We start from the raw sequence: 19,013 nt of genomic DNA, 5'->3' as shown, positions 1-19,013 counted from the left end.
TGAAGTGTTGACTTTGGTCAACATGTGATCATACATGGTTATTTGAGAAGATTAAATCTTAAGAAGATTCAATGAGAGGAAATTATTCCTCCAAAGCACTAAATAGAAACCCTAATTCCAATTTCAATGAGAGGGAATTATTTTCCTAAAATTAAGTAAGAAAACCTAGCATAATTTGTGAACACATGTTAAGTAGTAATGCTAGATCATTTGTGTGAGCCATTAAGGCTAATTAAGACTACTTAAATGTTGTTTGGTGATTGTATCCTCGTATTCATTTATAGACGCTAGTACCGGAGACTATCAAGAGGAAGAGGTCTTCTACCAGGAGGAAGAAGAAGAAAACTTTGATCACCTCACCAATCAAGGAAAGCTAGAATAATGCAAGCTATTTTGTTGCAAGCTATTACCCATGCAAGATAGATTAGTGCAAAGCTCTACAAGAGCAAGGCACCATTACATTTTACTTTATGATCCTATCCCAAGTTTTTACTTTACAAGTTTTCATTGAATCTTAATTATCAAAGTTACTTTTTGATTTATGATTCACTTGGTTTAGCTATAGAGTAGTACAAGAGCATCACACTTAGCCTAGCAAGCTCCAAGATATTTAGCACCCCTCATAACTAGTTGCTAGTGCTAAAGATTAGAAGTGACTACTCTAGTTGGGAACTTGTGAATTGAAATGACTTTGAAAACCTTGGAATGATGAGTCATTCTATTGAAAGATTTTGAAGGTGAATATGACTGGTGAATGACTTGGTGAATTTTACCAAAACTGATGGTTGGGTTCGGATGCGATACCATTCCAATTTTACAAGTACCCCCACAATACCTGAATCTGGGTAAGGCTTAGCTGGAAACTTATGTATTTTAGTATGAGTTCCCTCTGAACCATCGTTGCTCAGCTTTCACCGGGAACCAGTCGCTGCAATCCTTGGTCGCCACCTTGGAGTCCAGGATGTGGCCACGCCAAAAATGGCGTAGCTAGAGCCTGGAGCAGATCTTGAGGTGGCCACCTCTGTCGATAGGAGCTCCACCCCTGGACGGACAGACAAGTGGCCGACCGCAGAAGCCGGAACTACCCTGCCCGTCGCTAGGCCGCGCGGAGCCCAAGTGTGTTCCAGACCTCGAGCGAGGGTCGCCGGACCAGGGCAGCACGCGGGCCGTCGCCGGCGAGGAGCTGCCGCGTGCCTAGGCGGAGCACCGACGACGAGATGTGCAAGGGCACGGGCGAGGGCGGGCGGCTACGTTGAAGCCTGGGGAGCCCCGTGTTGCAGCGCCACCTGTCGGCCCGAGGCGGATCCCGCCGGAGCGCCGTCGGCCGGCGCGGAGGCCAGGCCGCGCGGAGGGGCCGAGGTGCGGGCCAGATCGATGTCGATTTGGGGGAGGGGTGGGTTTCTGGGTGGCTGCTTGGATTTTGGGGGAACCGACCGTGGGAGCTTCCCCGCCGCCGCCGTCCACCGTGAGACGGTCTGCTCCGGCGGCAGCGGGGGCAGAGGGTGCGGGGGAGTGGGTTCCTGGCGGCGGCGGGCGGGGGCGCCTCGGGATCGCCTGTGAGCGACCCGGAGGCGGCTAGGGTTGAAGGACTGGTCTGTGGCTCATGTTCAGATTAGCTTGCACTCTGCGGCCTGGTTAGTGGTGACAGACAGGGCGACATGCGGGCATGTACCGGTGCCGGGCACCGCCGCCGCCACCGCACGTCATTTCATCTGCCTCTAGGCTCTCTCGCCTCTCGCTGCTGCCCTGCCGACACTAACCTTTCGCCATTTTCAATTGCTGGTAGGTGTATACTACCTTCGACTGCTCTCGCCTCAAAGGTTGCCAATTGATCGAGCAGGGTTGCGAGGGTGAATTCCTCGCAAGGAAAGGAGCACACCGTCGATCTCTCGGAACCTAGAGCGTTTGACATCATAGCTAGTGAACTCCGGTACTCGTATTTCAGGCTGCCAAAAGCAAAGAAGCGAGCACGCACGTACCAGCCAGTAGCTGTGTCGCCAACATTTAGCACGGCAACACCGTACCGTGGGTCGAGGACACAACGAAGAAAAAGGCGACAGAACAGAATCATGTCCACCATCCTTGTTTCTTTTGTACCCTCCCGCCTTGCAAACTGAACTCAACCTTTTCTGTCCTCGTGCTTCGTCTGCGTGCATTGCCGTCCTCTATGTTCGTACGTGCGTGCGGCAGACGCCGGCACAAGTGAAACGAAAACAGGGTGAACCCCATAATAAGCTGAGCGTATGTGGCATTTAAGCGCATTTGAAACCGGTTGACGCAAATGGATGTGGAGTGCCCTTTTGGACCACACGGTCAAAAAATCGTCTGCATCTAAGCCTAGCGGCCCAACGCATAGCGACTAGCTTGCCCGTCTAGACGCAAATGCAGCTCAATTTTTTTTCGAAATGGGGATAAAAAATCTCGGCTTCTGCATCATGATGATGCACACGGCATTTTATTAATAAGTTTTGAGTACATAATTTAAAACAAATCACGCATCGCCGAGAATTGATACAAGAATCAACTAGTGAAAGAAATAAAACAAAATATGACTATACATCAACCTAGCCGCCTATTATGCCGCCAGCCAGCCTGGCACAAGATATTCTGAGCGACCATCTGAAGCTGTGTGCATCCAGAAGCCATAGCATCCCGTTGCTCCTCCGGTGATAGTAGAGCCCACAGCTGAACCTAATGTGACAACATATGGATAACCTACAAACGCAGCCCAAATATGGGCCGCGAATGCTTCTACGCGGACGGTGCGCAGGGCGTCCGCGCGCTACTGGCACGGGTCCGTCTGCGCTGGTGGGCGGCGTCGCACCAGCTTCAGTGACAGACATTGAAGTCGATGGGGCATCCGAACCTTTTTAAGAGCTGTTGGTGGCGTCCATCATCTCGCTCACGCCATTGCCAATGCCCTCGACCTTGCCACACACACACAACCGACGCCATGGGGAAAGGTTGGCCGTACCGAAAGAGGAAGATTGACCATGAGGCCGGCGGCTCGGGTTCCGGTAAGAAGCCGTGGCACAAGCGGTCACCGTCAACCTCGTGCGTCGGCTCTGGGAGGGGAGCCAGCCGGTGCCATGGCCGAATGCAGGCCTGCTGGGAGGGGCTGGTACCTGAACTACATCCGCGTACTAGTCCCGAGGGTGCCTCCATGAGGTCTGGCGCCGCCAAGCCATCTTGCCACCGGATCTGCGTGACGATCCTATGTTTGCGGTGACATCGTACAACTGGATCTTGTTCGGCGTGTGGGGGTTCAACGCGCGCCCCGAGCTTGATTCCTCGGCGATGTCGACTTCTTCGCCCGCGAGCTCGACGTGGACGACGAGCACGAGGACGAGGATGAGGTTGAGTACGTGGATGATGACAAGGAATAGTATGGGGACGAGTACGCGGACAACGCCTACGAGTGCGAGGATGAGGACGGCGCTGAGGATCCGGAGACCCAGCCGCCGGACAAAAGCGAGGAAGAGGCCATCGCCATTGCAATGGCCAACTCGCTATGTGGTATGGCCTCGGCGTCCAGCTTCGTGAATCCTGGCTGGCGCAGGGGACGCCAGCGACTCCTCCGGCCACGCCGACATGCACCCACGCGCGCGCCATCTCCATCCCTGGCCTGGGATCCGTGGCCGCCGTCACCGCATGCTCTCCTTTCTCCTCCACCACCGGCCCCTTTCCTCTGCCCCCGCCGGCTCCCCTTCCTCCACCGCCGGTCTACCAACTGCCATGTCGGACGCCGGAGATCATCGACCTCGTCAGCGACGACGAGCAGTAGTTGATGGCTAGGTTTTAGCATGCCTTGCTGACCCTTTTTAATTTTAAAGTTCTTATAATTATGTAAGTTATGGGCTTTTAACGAATGTAAAAAAGTTCCTCCTGTTTTATGCGCCGGACCGTTGAGAACACCTGAGACGCAAACGGACGCGCGGTTGATTTTGACCATTTGGGCCCACGGAAACGGATGCAGACGGTCGCTTTTGGCATCCGAATTGCGTCGGCCCGTTGAAGATGCCCTAACGTTATCTATGCCGGCATATTTTTTTTTGGACTCATTTTTATCTACTTCCTAAATAGTTTGATGTGAACAAATATAATTTAACACAGTTCGATAATGATAAGTTGAGCCTATGTGGCATACAAGGTTAACTATTTATCCACCGTTACAGGTACCCATGGACACCCGACCCAGCCACAGAGGGCTTGCCCTGCCCATGCATGGATTTCACAAAGCGGGCACACCCCCGAACGCGAGTTTGAGATGGATAGATATTTTGCTCCATGAATACCCATCTGACATGTGAGGTTCCACTAACCGTGAACGCCAGCTCCCTTCTACCTACACATAAACACAATTGACCCATCTTCATGATGCAGTCTGGCTTTGGAGCATTTGTGATTCTTGATATATATAATTGTAGGAGGTGTTGGATGATTTCGCCGTCGCTACCGGGCTGACTATCAACTTTTGCAAATCCTGCTTCATACCCATATACGTCTCTCCGGCGGAGGCTCGCTCCATGGCCTCCACCTTGGAGTGCCCCATCTCATCCTTCCCCCAGTCCTACCTAGGGTTACCGCTTTCCCCCCATTAAACTTCCAAACTCTGCCTATGCTCCCTTGATTATTTCCTTCGACCGTCGTCTCTCCAGTTGGCGTGCGTTGTTGTTGTCCTCGGGAGGGCGCCCGGTGTTAGTAATGTTGTGCTAAATAATCTTGCTACCTACTATATACTTGCTTCCACAAGGTGTGCTCGAAAGTATTGACAAAAGGCGCTGCGCTTTCTTCTGGACCAGCAAGGACTCTTGCTCGAGTGCTCGTCGTCTTATTGCTTGGGACAAAGATTTGTTGTCTAAGCAGGAGGGTGGCTTCGGCGTCAAGGATCTACACCGGAAGAACATGTGTCTCCTCCTCAACTTCATCCACAAACTCCACGAGCCTGATGCTCTGCCTTGGAAGGACTGGTTTCGGCTTCACTCTGGGCAGGACCTCGGCGACAGGGTTTCTCCCCCTCCTTCCTCGACATTATTGTGCGGGAATGTCTCCCACTCTACCACTCCATCACACGCACCGCCGTCGTGAGTGGCACCTCCACCGCCTTCTGGCTCGACAAGTGGCTTGCCGGGGAGCATATGCACCGCCGCTTGTTATATTATCTTCGTAGAACAATATCTTTGAAATACTCCGTATGTTTTTGTGGTAGAGGGATCATATGCACCCGGGAGCTGAATTGAATTTCCGAAAAGTATACAACTTTGAAATGTTCAAGAAATGCTCAAGGAAGTACCCCCTCTGCCATATATGCAAAAAACAATGATATAAAAATTTGACCAAACATATATGCAAAAATATGAAGATCTACAATACAAAATCAACATCAATTGAGCTAGCATAAAAAATATTTCATAAGATATTGTTCTCCCTTATTTTTGGCTCTGGGCACCAGTGTTGTTTAAAAAAAAATCACACCTATGTGTTTCAAAAAAATAGTAAAAAAATTATGGTGTAGCCAATGAATTATCCTGTAAATGTGCAAAATTTCAATTTCAAATACAAAATATTCTGGGCTACACAAAAATTGCAAACATGTAGTTCTGGGTATGCATATTTCAAATCTCCAAATGTCAACAGATTATGTCTTTTTTGTGTGTAGCATACAATATAAAGAATTTCGTATTAAAATTTTACACGCTTTTAGGTTACGTCATTTACTATGTCTATATTTATTTTTAGATTTTTTTGAAACAAATATATGTGATTTTTGATTTTTTTAAACAACAGGAGCACTGGTGCCCAAGAGCCAAAGGCACTTTTCGGTTCTCCCTAGCTACTATATATTTTGTTAAACTTAATAAGCTTGGACTTTTGGCTAACTTTACATGTCATGTATTTCTGGACGGAAGAAGTGCGAGCGATATTTCTACTCTAAACACTAGAACTACAGGGATATTCTTTACAGTATTCAATCTCACTTTAAACAAAAGATAACATCAATGGGAAGATCTGCTCGTCATATCTCCATCATTTCTGTGCAGCTATATCTCCATCCTAGTTTGGAGCCACTACATGGTGCCCTCTGTTAGTGATTTTCTTCCGTTTTTATTTTAAGAAACAATGCATAGAACTAGCAGTTGCGCTCAACTCTTTTAGCATGTCATGAGCTGATCATACAGTATATATGGTGTGAGGTGAGTGTAATATAACAACGCTTGCAATCATTGAAGCCTATCCTGTTTTGGTTGCTGAATTAGTCCCATAACCTGCTGGAAAATCAGATTACACGTCGTTTTTCGCTTCACTATCCCAGCTTGAAAAAACTATTCCCGTTGCCCTCTCGTTAGCCGAAGAAGATCCTGGATGCTGGTGTCGGTCGCTCCTGGCCTACCGCTGCCATGTGCCTGTCAATTTGGAGCAACTTTGTGGAACTCTGACGACCGTTCCCGGCGACAGAGCAGAGCCCATCACCGCCGGACCACAAGCAAGCCCACCTGACCGGCGAGGCGATCACGATCGCAACCTTCGCAAGTGTGCACTGTCCGACGATGGATCCACGCACGAACAGTGGATCCAGTTGCAAGAAGATGCAAACTTATGAATATCTGCAGTACCGCATGGCGCTATCAGGTGCTCGCTGACACGGACCTGTGCACTGAACCTAGCTACCTTGCTGGACCATCTTCCACTGGCCTAGCTAATCTGCTCCGGGCGGACACCGAAGTGGCAGCGGTGGTGAGCTCGCCACGGCCGCGGTGCCGGAGCTCCGGTGCCAGTCGTGGCTCGACACAGTGCCCGCCGTAAACGTCGCCGGAAAGGCATCGGCGTAGTGGCAGAGGCACACTGGCACTGGATGTGAGATGTTGGCCATGATAGAGGACGGTAAAGGCGGGCGCGATCTTTTCGTCCCCGGCCGTCAGTCATCAGCCGAAGCGAACGGCAGTGGGGGTGGAGAAGCGATGGCGGCCAGAGGCGTCAAGTCCCTTTTGCTTTTCTGTTGCCTCCCTCCGGTCACTGCTGACACTCTGACAGTCGGTGCTCGCGATCGAGATTCTCGTTCCGGTGGTCGCCGCCGCTAGCTGCTTCATCACATTCTGAACACATCGTGAGCCTCCCTGGCACGAATGGAGCCTACCACGAACTTGGCGATTGCGTCTCCGAAACCATGATTTGATGAATGCCGTCCATTCCGAGGAACAGAGGAACCCGCGACTGGTGTCTGTCACTCAGCAGCTGAGCTCGACCGGCGTCGTCATCAGGCCGTCTGTCTGAAGGTAAACTCTGCACTTAGCCGGCAGTGCACGCCGTCTCCTTCAGCTGGACACACAGACTGGCGAACTGCAGTTGGATTTGACGGCATTTCGGTCGTGATCGATCTACGGTCGTTTCCGCCCATACGCCCCATGATTGCATTGCCCGCGCGCGGGCGCATACCATGTTCCAACACAGAGCGACTGTGGTGGATCCTCTTGGGAGTTGGGACTAGTGAGATCGTAAGAGTATGTTTTCCTCTCTGTTTATTCTAGCTTATCTCCGTGATCCATCGGCATTGGTTTCAGACAGCGATTCGTCGTATGGGCGTCGCTTGGATTCATCTGTTGCTTCCATGTGCGCGTTGGGATCAGTTAATGTCGTGCTCCGGGTTTTCGTGGCGCCGTTGCTTGCAGGAGGTCAAATCTCTCCTTCGCAAGTGGTTATTCAAGCTTCTTAGTGAAGATGTGATATGGTACACTATTCTAAAGCGAAAGTATGTCGGTTTAAGGGCTTTGTCCTAGGTTATTTTGAAAATCGGGGTACTCGCACTTTTGTGCTGGCCTCATGGTGATAGAGATTTTATTTATATATGAGGTTTTCTTAATGGGGTGTGCTTCGGTGCGCACCCTCTCCAAACTCGCGACTTATCGCCGAAGGGTACGGTGGTCCCGATTTTGTTTTTTTTGTGCTGCCCGCCGAAACCCATATCCAAGCCCAGTGCAAGACTCGTATGGGTATACAGGGCCTGGGCGTATCTATACGGACGACCCCACGTGGGTGGGTCCCACGTGCTAAGCTAATCACCGTGATTAGCTCCCATTGCATGCATCGTTTTCATCGGCACTGGAGATCTGATCGAGCTGTTCCACGCCGTCGCTAGGTTGAACGCAAGCGGTTGTTGCCGGCCCGGCCGTCGGCGGTTGTTGCCGGCACGTCCGTCGCCGCCGGTGGTTGTTTCGCATGTCGACGCCGCCGACCGCGCGCGAAGCCTGATGACCCACAAGTATAGGGGGTGTATCGTAGTATCTTCGATAAGTAAGAATGTCGATCCCAACGAGGAGCAGAAGGTGTTGACAAGCAGTTTCGATGAAGGATTCACTGTAAATGCTCACAGACAAGTATTCAGGGGGTTTTGATGTAACAGTTGAATAAAGTACGAGTAAGTAAAGTGCGAGAGCACCAATTGCAGCGAGTGGCCCAATCCTTTTTAGCACAAAGGACAAGCCGGTTTGTTTACTTATAATGACCAAACGTTCTCGAGGACACACGGGATTTTAGTCTAGTGCTTTCGCTACATACGGCTAAATAATCTTCATTGTTATGATAAGTGTTGTGTGGGTGAACCTATGCTAATGTACCGCCCTTCCTAGGACTAATACATACTTGTGATTATACCCCTTGCAAGCATCCGCAACTACAAGAAAGTAATTAAGAATAAATCTAACCACAGCCTTAAACTCTGAGATCCTGCGATCCCTCCTGCATCGATATACCAACGGGGGTTTAGGTTTCTGTCACTCCGGCAACCCCGCAATTAGCAAACGAATACAAGATGCATTCCCCTAGGCCCATAAATGGTGAAGTGTCATGTAGTCGACGTTCACATGACACCACTAGAAGAATAACACCACAACTTAAATATCACACCATTGAATATTACTCAACCATAGTTCACTACTAACATTTAGACTTCACCCATGTCCTCAAGAACTAAACGAACTACTCACAAGACATCATATGGAACATGATCAGAGGTGATATGATGATGAATAACAATCTGAACATAAACTTGGTTCAATGGTTTCACTCAATAGCATCAACAATAAGTATGAATAGATACCGGGAGAGTTTCCCCTATCAAACAATCAAGATCAAACCCAAATTGCTACAGCGGTGACGAGGTGCTGCGGAGGAGATGGTGGTGATGATGGTGGAGATGATGATGATGGTGATGGAGATGATGTCCAGCTCGATGACGGTGACGATGGCGTCGATTTCCCTCCCGGAGGGAATTTCCCGGCGGATTCCTGCCCGCCGGAGAGCTCTTTCTCTCTCGGGTGTTCTCCGCCCCGCAGAGGCGGTCAGTAACTCTTCGCGAGGTACCCTCTCGTGGCTTAGGTTTTCGGGACGAAGGATTTCGCGAAGAAAAGGAGGCGAAAGGGGTCGTGGGCCCCCAAACCACATGGCGGCGCAGCCAGGGCATGGGCCGCGCCGCCCTAGGGTGTGGGCCCACCCTGGGTCCTCCTGGCTCCTCCTTCTGGCTTCCTTCGTCATCTTGAAAAATAGGATTTTTGGTATAATTTCCTTCCACAGTTGATCTTCCGAAATATTGCGTTCTGACGGTGCTTTTTCCAGCAGAATCCTGGCTCCGGTGCTTGATCCTCCAATAATGATGAAACATGCAAAATAGATGAAATAACATAAGTATTGTGTCCCAATATGAAATATATCAATGAATAACAGCAAATTATGATATAAAATAGTGATGCAAATTGGACGTATCAACTCCCCCCAAGCTTAGACTTCGCTTGTCCCCAAGCGAAACTGAACTCAGTAAACAGGACCACATGTTTATGGAGTGAAGAGTCGATAAATAAAATACGGACAAGAAGCATCATATTCATTCACACAAGACATTATAGTAAACAACTTCCTCATATAACTCAACTTGAAACAAGTATAAGGTAATCACAAATAAAGGTGCATAAGAAATCATAATTGGTGATGGCAAACTTCGTTCTTGGTCAGAGAACAATTAACAAATTATATTTATCTCATTGAGCAGCGCTCTCATGTTAAAGTTTATAAGGCGCAACTTGCATACTCAATCATAATGGTCTCTTCATAATCATTGATAACTTGCAAAGCTATATTCATTCAGATAAAACTTGTACTAAACAAGGAAGAATAAAAACATGATGAAACAAATCACAATATAATGGTTTGATCACAACTACTCAAATGCTTGCTTGAGATGGAGGGAAATAGGTTTACTGACTCAACATAAAGTAAAAGACAGGCCCTTCGCAGAGGGAAGCAGGGATTAAATCATGTGCTAGAGCTTTTTCAGTTTTGAAATCATATAGAGATAATAAAAGTAACATTTTGAGAAGTGTTTGTTGTTGTCAACGACTGGTAGCGGGTACTCTAACCCCCTTGCCAAACAACCTCCAAAGAGCGGCTCCCATATTATTTTTATTTTGTGTGGCACTCCTTCCAACCTTTCTTTCACAAACCATGGCTAACCGAATCCTCGGGTGCCTGCCAACAATCTCATACCATGAAGGAGTGCCTTTTTATTTTAGCTTTATTATGATGATGACACTCCCCCCAATCTTTGCTTACACAAGCCATGGCTAACCGAATCCTTCGGGTGCCGTCCATCAATCACATACCATGGAGGAGTGTCTATTTAATTTGATTAATTTGGGACTGGGAATCCCATTGCCAGCTCTTTTTGCAAAATTATTGGATAAGCGGATGAAGCCACTAGTCCATTGGTGGAAGTTGCCCAACAAGATTGAAAGATAAAACACCACATACTTCCTCATGAGCTATGAAACATTAACACAAATAAGAGATACTAAGTTTTGAATTGTTTAAAGGTAGCACATGAAGTATTTACTTGGAATGGCAGAAAATACCATGTAGTAGGTAGGTATGGTGGACACAAATGGCATAGGTTTGGGCTAAGGTTTGGATGCACGTGAAGTATTCCCTCTCAGTACAGGTCTTTGGCTAGCAAGGTTAATTAGCAAGCATAAGAGTCGAGGGAAACAAACAAATATACATGTGATAGAAACAATCATGCATCTTCCTTGTAAGCACAAACGATCTTAACTTCAGAATAATAAGCTATGAGCTAACAAGAAAGACAATGAAACATCTACATGTATTTCTCTTTTCTACTTAAACCTCAAAGTGTTGTTGCTATTGACCAATGCTAAGTTTGCCAAAACCAAATAGATTTATTCAATGCTCCCAAAGTGATACCAATACTAACAACAAGGTAAATCATATAATAGAGATTGCAAACTAAAATAAGATGTGCAATATGTAAATGATAAGACTTCTCATTAATATTCCATAACGATAACTCACACCAAGGGATGCATAGATAACCAACCAAAGGAGAGATACTTCCACACTGCAACTCATCTTATATAATAACTTCCCTACTCATGATATGACACTACTTGACAATAAAAGTAAAAGGTAGTGATAATGTGATACCGCGGCACTCCCCCAAGCTTGGAACAAACCAAGGGGATGCCAATACCAACGATGAATTACTCATGCGGAGATAGTGGTGATGAACTCCCCCCGCGCTTCTTAATAAGCTCCTTCAACTTCAGTTTCTCAGCTTGACAATTCTGCACTAAGATTCGAAGAGATTCATTGTTATCTGAGGTTGGCGATGACGACCTTGTGATGCGAATCGAGTGGTATTCAATCATTCTTCGGAGACGGCAATTCTCCTCCTGGAGTATCTCCACTTCTCTTCTTAGAGCCCGATATTGATCACAAAACTCATCAGTAATCCGTAGAACTTCTTCCATCATGGGGAAGGAGTCGAGGCTAAGAGCGGGTGGTAGAGGTCCCTGGAAGTTATGAGAAAAAGAACGTCGAGTGTCAACAGATCCCACCAAGATTTGCTTGCTCCCTCCGGCTTGCTGATCTTGTCTTGATGGCACCTCCTTCACTTCTTCCTCCGAAAGCCCCTTGCCCTTGTCGTTGGAGGCCATGGTGCTTCTAGACCGAAAACAGATCCTGGCAGAAACAGCTCGAAACAAAACACGTCGAGAACACGATATACGGACCTCCAGGGGTCCGGGGGATTATATAGCAAAATTTTTCACGACAAACGGAAAGTACCAGATCGAACCAGAGTCGGAAAGGGGCGACGAGGCGGCCAAACCATAGGGCGGCGCGGGCCCAGGCTTGGCCGCGCCGGCCTATGGTGCCACGCCCTCGTGCGTCCTTTCCACTCCGTTTCGAACTCGTAATTTTTCATATTTTCCAAAAATAGCAAAAATATTGTTCGGAAAGTAAATTGCGTACTTTTCATTACCAGTACTGTTACCTATTCAAAGTCGAGTTCTGGCGGACTGTCAATTTGCCTTTTGATGAAAGTCTCCGGCGCTTCCACTTGAATAATATCAACATCAACATTATAGGAATCACCTGAGATATAATGCTTGAGTCTTTGTCCATTCACCACTTGCGTAGCATTGCCTTGGAGAGAGCTAATTTTGATTGCTCCTGAACGATACACCTCCTCGACAACATATGGTCATTCCCATTTCGAGAGTAATTTCCCTGCAAAGAATCTGAGACGAGACCGATACAATAGGACTTTATCCCCAATATTAAATTCTCTTTTGATGATCCTTCTATCATGCCATTTTTTTACTTTTTCTTTAAAGAGTTTAGCATTTTCATAAGCTTCATTCCTCCATTCATCTAGAGAACTTAATTGCAACAACCTCTTATCACCGGCAAGTTTAGGATCTTTATTTAATTCTCTAACAGCCCAATAAGCTTTGTGCTCTAGTTCTAAAGGTAAATGACAAGCTTTCCCATAAACCATTTAATAAGGTGACATTCCCATGGGATTTTTATAAGCAGTTCTATAAGCCCAAAGTGCATCCTTCAATTTACTAGCCCAATTCTTTCTAGTTTTATTAACGGTCTTTCCCAAAATAGATTTAATCTCTCTATTTGATAATTCTACTTGACCACTAGTTTGAGGATGATAAGCGGAAGCAATTCTATGATTAATACCATACTTAGCAAGAGTTTTTCTAAAACCTCCATGAATAAAATGAGAACCTCCATCAGTCATAATATATCTAGGCACTCCAAATCTAGGAAAAATAATATCCAAAAGCATTCTTAAAGAGGTCTCACCATCAGCACTTTTTGTAGGTATGGCCTCCACCCATTTAGTAACATAATCAACAGCAACAAGTATATGAGTGTTACCTTCTGAAGACGGAAAAGGTCCCATGAAGTCAAATCCCCAACAATCAAACGGTTCAATAACAAGAGTATAATTCATAGGCATTTCATTACGTCTGGAGATATTACCAACCCTTTGGCATTCATCACAAGATAAAATAAAATTTCTCGCATCCTTGAAGAGAGTTGGCCAATAAAAACCTGATTGTAAAACCTTTTGCGCGGTTCTTTCTCCGGCGTGATGTCCTCCATAAGCACTACCATGACATTTACTCAATATCTCCTGTTGTTCATATTCGGGAACACATCTTCGCATAATACCATTTGGAGAAATAGTTTCTCTATTAGCCAGCTGAATAACCACATCAATATCTTCAAGTTCACAAGAATCAATTTCGTGCATAATCTCCGTGTAAAGCTCATATGGAATAGCACTAACACTTGCACCAATATCACATAATCCATAATAGCAATGATCACCAATTCTAACAGATAGCATAGGTACACTAGCTTGTTTGGGTTTATTAGGATGTGAAACAATATTAGAAGCATCTTCACAGAAAATAATATGACCATCCTCCACATTTTCAGTCACAAGATCTTTAATTATTGCAACAGCAGGTTCAACTTTTATTTGTTCTTCAGGTTCTACAGGTTTCTTTTCACTTTTATGAACCGCACTACTTATAACAGAGTACTCCTTCATTTTAGCAGGGAAAGGAGTTTTTTCAATGTAAACTTCAGGAATAACATGATCAGCAGTTTCAACTACAACGCATTTATTAATAGATGAATCAATTTTATCTTTATACGGTTCATGATACTTATCAAAATTCTTCTTAGGCAATTCATAATGAGAGGCAAAAGCTTTATAAAGATTTACAGCAACTTGAGAATCAAGACCATATGTAGCACTCATATTACGAAATTTATCAGTATCCATAAAAGCTTCAATGCATTTATAATCATAAATTATACCTGATTCTCTATCCTTGTCGTTCTCCCAACCTTCAGTATTTTCTTGGATCCGATCAAGAAGGTCCCTTTTAAACTCTTCTTTGTTGCGTGTAAATGATCCAGAACAAGAAGTATCCAAAGCAAGGTCTTGTCTTGAAAAGAAAGTCTTGCATAGAAATTATCAATAATAACATTACCAGGAAGCTCATGAATGGGGCATTTGAGCATTAAAGACTTCAATCTCCCCCAAGCTTGGGCAATACTCTCTCCATCATGAGGCCAAAAATTATATATGCGATTCCGATCCTTGTGAATTTCACTTGGAGGATAGAACTTAGAATAAAACCGGGGCACAATATCATTCCATTCAAGAGAATCCCCATTATCCAGTAATTTATACCAATGCGCCGCCTTACCAGACAGCGATAAAGAGAATAGTTTCTTCCTCACTTCATCCATAGCAATACCTGCACATTTGAATAACCCGCATAATTCATGCAAAAACAAGAATGATCACCGGGATGGACAGTTCCATCCCCTTCATAGCGGTTATCCATAACACGTTCAATAATTTTCATAGGTATTTTATATGGTATTACTTCCTCACCTGGCGCCTCATCCACTACCGTTGCAGTAGTAGTAGATTTCTCAAATAGAAAAAGATCTCTCCATAATGACTTATAGCAGCAGGCAGAAATAAAATCAGCACAAACAGTAAAGGTTTTCCTTACCAATTCCACTTACCAATAGCGCTTCACTCCCCGGCAACGGCGCCAGAAAATAGTCTTGATGACCCACAAGTATAGGGGGTGTATCGTAGTATCTTCGATAAGTAAGAATGTCGATCCCAACGAGGAGCAGAAGGTGTTGACAAGCAGTTTCGATGAAGGATTCACTGTAAATGCTCACAGACAAGTATTCAGGGGGTTTTGATGTAACAGTTGAATAAAGTACGAGTAAGTAAAGTGCGAGAGCACCAATTGCAGTGAGTGGCCCAATCCTTTTTAGCACAAAGGACAAGCCGGTTTGTTTACTTATAATGACCAAACGTTCTCGAGGACACACGGGATTTTAGTCTAGTGCTTTCGCTACATACGGCTAAATAATCTTCATTGTTATGATAAGTGTTGTGTGGGTGAACCTATGCTAATGTACCGCCCTTCCTAGGACTAATACATACTTGTGATTATACCCCTTGCAAGCATCCGCAACTACAAGAAAGTAATTAAGAATAAATCTAACCACAGCCTTAAACTCTGAGATCCTGCGATCCCTCCTGCATCGATATACCAACGGGGGTTTAGGTTTCTGTCACTCCGGCAACCCCGCAATTAGCAAACGAATACAAGATGCATTCCCCTAGGCCCATAAATGGTGAAGTGTCATGTAGTCGACGTTCACATGACACCACTAGAAGAATAACACCACAACTTAAATATCACACCATTGAATATTACTCAACCATAGTTCACTACTAACATTTAGACTTCACCCATGTCCTCAAGAACTAAACGAACTACTCACAAGACATCATATGGAACATGATCAGAGGTGATATGATGATGAATAACAATCTGAACATAAACTTGGTTCAATGGTTTCACTCAATAGCATCAACAACAAGTATGAATAGATACCGGGAGAGTTTCCCCTATCAAACAATCAAGATCAAACCCAAATTGCTACAGCGGTGACGAGGTGCTGCGGAGGAGATGGCGGTGATGATGGTGGAGATGATGATGATGGTGATGGAGATGATGTCCAGCTCGATGACGGTGACGATGGCGTCGATTTCCCCCTCCCGGAGGGAATTTCCCCGGCGGATTCCTGCCCGCCGGAGAGCTCTTTTCTCTCTGGTGTTCTCCGCCCCGCAGAGGCGGCTGTAACTCTTCGCGAGGTACCCTCTGTGGCTTAGGTTTTCGGGACGAATGATTTCGCGAAGAAAAGGAGGCGAAAGGGGTCGTGGGCCCCCCAAACCACATGGCGGCGCGGCCAGGGCATGGGCCGCGCCGCCCTAGGGTGTGGGCCCACCCTGGGTCCTCCTGGCTCCTCCTTCTGGCTTCCTTCGTCATCTTGAAAAATAGGATTTTTGGTATAATTTCCTTCCACAGTTGATCTTCCGAAATATTGCGTTCTGACGGTGCTTTTTCCAGCAGAATCCTGGCTCCGGTGCTTGATCCTCCAATAATGATGAAACATGCAAAATAGATGAAACAACATAAGTATTGTGTCCCAATATGAAATATATCAATGAATAACAGCAAATTATGATATAAAATAGTGATGCAAATTGGACGTATCAAAGCCCCCCCGCAGATCGACGACCTTGGAAAGGCGCGCCATCGGCTCGGCATCTTCCCCGCTAGGGTTTAAAATTACAGGTACCATGACTTCATCTTGTAGCATAGTAAGAGGACGCAATTCTGCCGGTTTTTCAATTCTAATTATGGTCCAATACTACAGAATATGGAGAACTCTATATCTGGTATGATTGAGGAACAAAACGAGTACGTCGGCTATAATTCCGATGACTCTGAAATGGAGGAAAATTTGCAGCACGAAGCCGGCTGGAGCAAAGACGAGTTTGATGTGAGCCACTATTTTTCATTTCGATTACCAGCAGTCCAGCATCATCAAATTATATATGGTTCCTCATGTCATAATTTATGCAGATTGCGTACGATGAATTTGATAATGATGACAACCATGGCGAACACACAGACGATCAAAATGATGAGAACCATGGTGAACACACGGACAGTCTAAATACTAGTGAGGTATGTGTAGTGACTCATACAGTGACATAAAATGATGCATGAAATGATGGCAACTGTAAAATTTACGGTTACTAAATTTCGAAATGCATTAATAAATTTCAGGCACAATTTGACACGCAGCTTGAGTACGACTATTACGGTGAATCTGACTTGGACACGGGCCACACTGATGATGTGGAAGGTGCATCAGTTCCTGAGGATTCTGTTGACATGAGCCAGGTTGTTATCTCTCTTTTATCAGTCTTATATAGCTGGAACACATAAATTTATAGTTTTAATTAATGCCTACGTTTTCTACTTGCAGGCGACGCCAGGCGCTAGTCAGCCTGAGAAACCACACAAAGGTAGCAATGGCAATGAATATCCTGATAGTGATCGGGATTTATACTGGATGATAAAAGAGATGACTTTTATTTCTGAAGCAGCAGCATATTCTTTCTACAACAGATATGCTAAAGATTATGGGTTCAGCGTCCGGCTTGACCAGGTTAAGCGGTTTGATGATGGAGTAATTCGGTTAAGGCGTTTTGTGTGTTCCAGACAGGGCAGACGTCCCAAAAACCAACTGACCACGGAAGGCCGTGTATATAGGCACAGACCTGAGTCTCGCTGCGGCTGCAAGGCACGTTTGGTGGTCAAGTTTGATGGAAGAACTGGTTTCTGGGTTGTTGAAGATTTTCGTGACAAACATAACCATGACCCAGCTGAACCATGTCAGACTCCGTTTCTTCGGTCCCATAGGACGATCAACGACGCGCAGAGATCTGAGATATTATCAATGGGATCCATGGGAATCAGGAAGCACCTCATTATGAGAAAATTCATTGCAGGCTCCGGTTCATTTGCTGGTGTTGGATTCACAAGAAAGGATTTGTACAACATGTGCTCTAGGGAGAGGAGGAGGCTGCTTTTCGACGGTGACGCTACCACAGCCATCCGCATTATGTCAAAGAGGAAAAAGAGGGACCCTGAATTTTTCTTTGAATATGACGTTGATGAAAAAGGCCGTCTGAAGCACATGTTCTGGTGTGATTCCCAGTCACGTAGGGATTACCAGGACTACGGAGATGTGCTGGTGTTTGATAGCACATACAAGATGAATAAATATAAGATGCCATTTGTTCCTTTTGTGGGCTTGAACAACCACCGTAGGACAACGGTTTTTGGGTGTGCCATCCTTTCAAGTGAGAATGAACAAACATATGTTTGGCTTCTAAAGACTTTCCTCAAAGCGATGTGTCAACAGAAGCCAAAGGCAGTAATCACGGATGCAGATGCCGCGATGATCGCCGCAATCGGTGAAGTATTTTCTGGTGTGCCGCATCGCATCTGCAGCTTCCACATTGAAAAAAAATATGGAGATGCATCTACCTAACAAGTCACTGAATGAGTTCAGGACTCTTTTGTATTACACCACCTCAGAGCAAGTATTTGAGGAGCGATGGCATGCATTTTACAGAAAATGGCAATCCCCAAAAACCAGAACATGGATGAAGAGGATGTACACCAGGAGGAAACTTTGGGCTGCAGCGTATCTCTCTCAAGGATTCTGGCTGGGTATGAAAAGTAACCAGCGGAGTGAAAGTTTAAACTCTTGTCTGCACCTGCACCTAGATGGGGAAATGACAATTGTTGATATGATTATGCACTACGACAACGCAATTGTCCGTCTCCGTGAGAACGAAGCCCACGACGACTGCACGGCTTCACAGACTACACCAGTGGCAATTACTAATTTCAGAGAACTAGAGGTTGCTGCTGCAAAAATCTTCACTCCTGCTGTGTTCTATATTATTCAAGGTGAGCTTTCAAAAATTGGCGGCATAGAGATCTTAGAAAAAATGCAGGCAGGAGACTCAAACATCTTCATTGTGGCATGGAGGAATAATGTAAGGACCAGGTTCTACGTGGAATATAGACCCAAGGAGGCAGAAATTATAAGGTGCAGCTGTCAAAGGATGATTAGAAAGGGGATCCCTTGCAAGCACATACTGCATGTGCTGCATTTCTTGAAATTTACTGAAATTCCACAATGTTGTGCTCTACGATGATTCACAAAAAATG

The 19,013-nt window shown here is 45.7% G+C and overlaps 1 protein-coding gene across 1 annotated transcript; it reads left to right on the top strand.

Moving 5' to 3' along the window:
- The first annotated feature begins 16,638 nt into the window (after positions 1-16,638).
- Positions 16,639-18,324, top strand: LOC127339512 (protein FAR1-RELATED SEQUENCE 5-like). Its single transcript, XM_051365355.1, has 4 exons — positions 16,639-16,761; positions 16,845-16,949; positions 17,052-17,168; positions 17,254-18,324. The coding sequence occupies exons 1-4, from the start codon at positions 16,639-16,641 to the stop codon at positions 18,322-18,324; spliced, it is 1,416 nt and encodes a 471-aa protein (XP_051221315.1).
- Positions 18,325-19,013: the final 689 nt, after the last annotated feature.

The sequence above is a fragment of the Lolium perenne genome, chromosome 3, assembly GCF_019359855.2.
Source record: "Lolium perenne isolate Kyuss_39 chromosome 3, Kyuss_2.0, whole genome shotgun sequence".
NCBI classification, from domain to species: domain Eukaryota; kingdom Viridiplantae; phylum Streptophyta; class Magnoliopsida; order Poales; family Poaceae; genus Lolium; species Lolium perenne.
The sequence above is the reverse complement of the archived record's forward strand: the minus strand, read 5'-3'. Positions and strand labels throughout refer to the sequence as shown.

Excerpts from the sequence above, each read along its gene's own strand:
- LOC127339512 (XM_051365355.1), top strand. The coding sequence starts at position 16,639 with ATGGAGAACTCTATATCTGGTATGATTGAGGAACAAAACGAGTACGTC. Across the intron at positions 16,762-16,844 it reads GGAGCAAAGACGAGTTTGAT|ATTGCGTACGATGAATTTGA; the intron begins GTGAGCCACTAT and ends TAATTTATGCAG. Across the intron at positions 17,169-17,253 it reads ATTCTGTTGACATGAGCCAG|GCGACGCCAGGCGCTAGTCA; the intron begins GTTGTTATCTCT and ends TTCTACTTGCAG.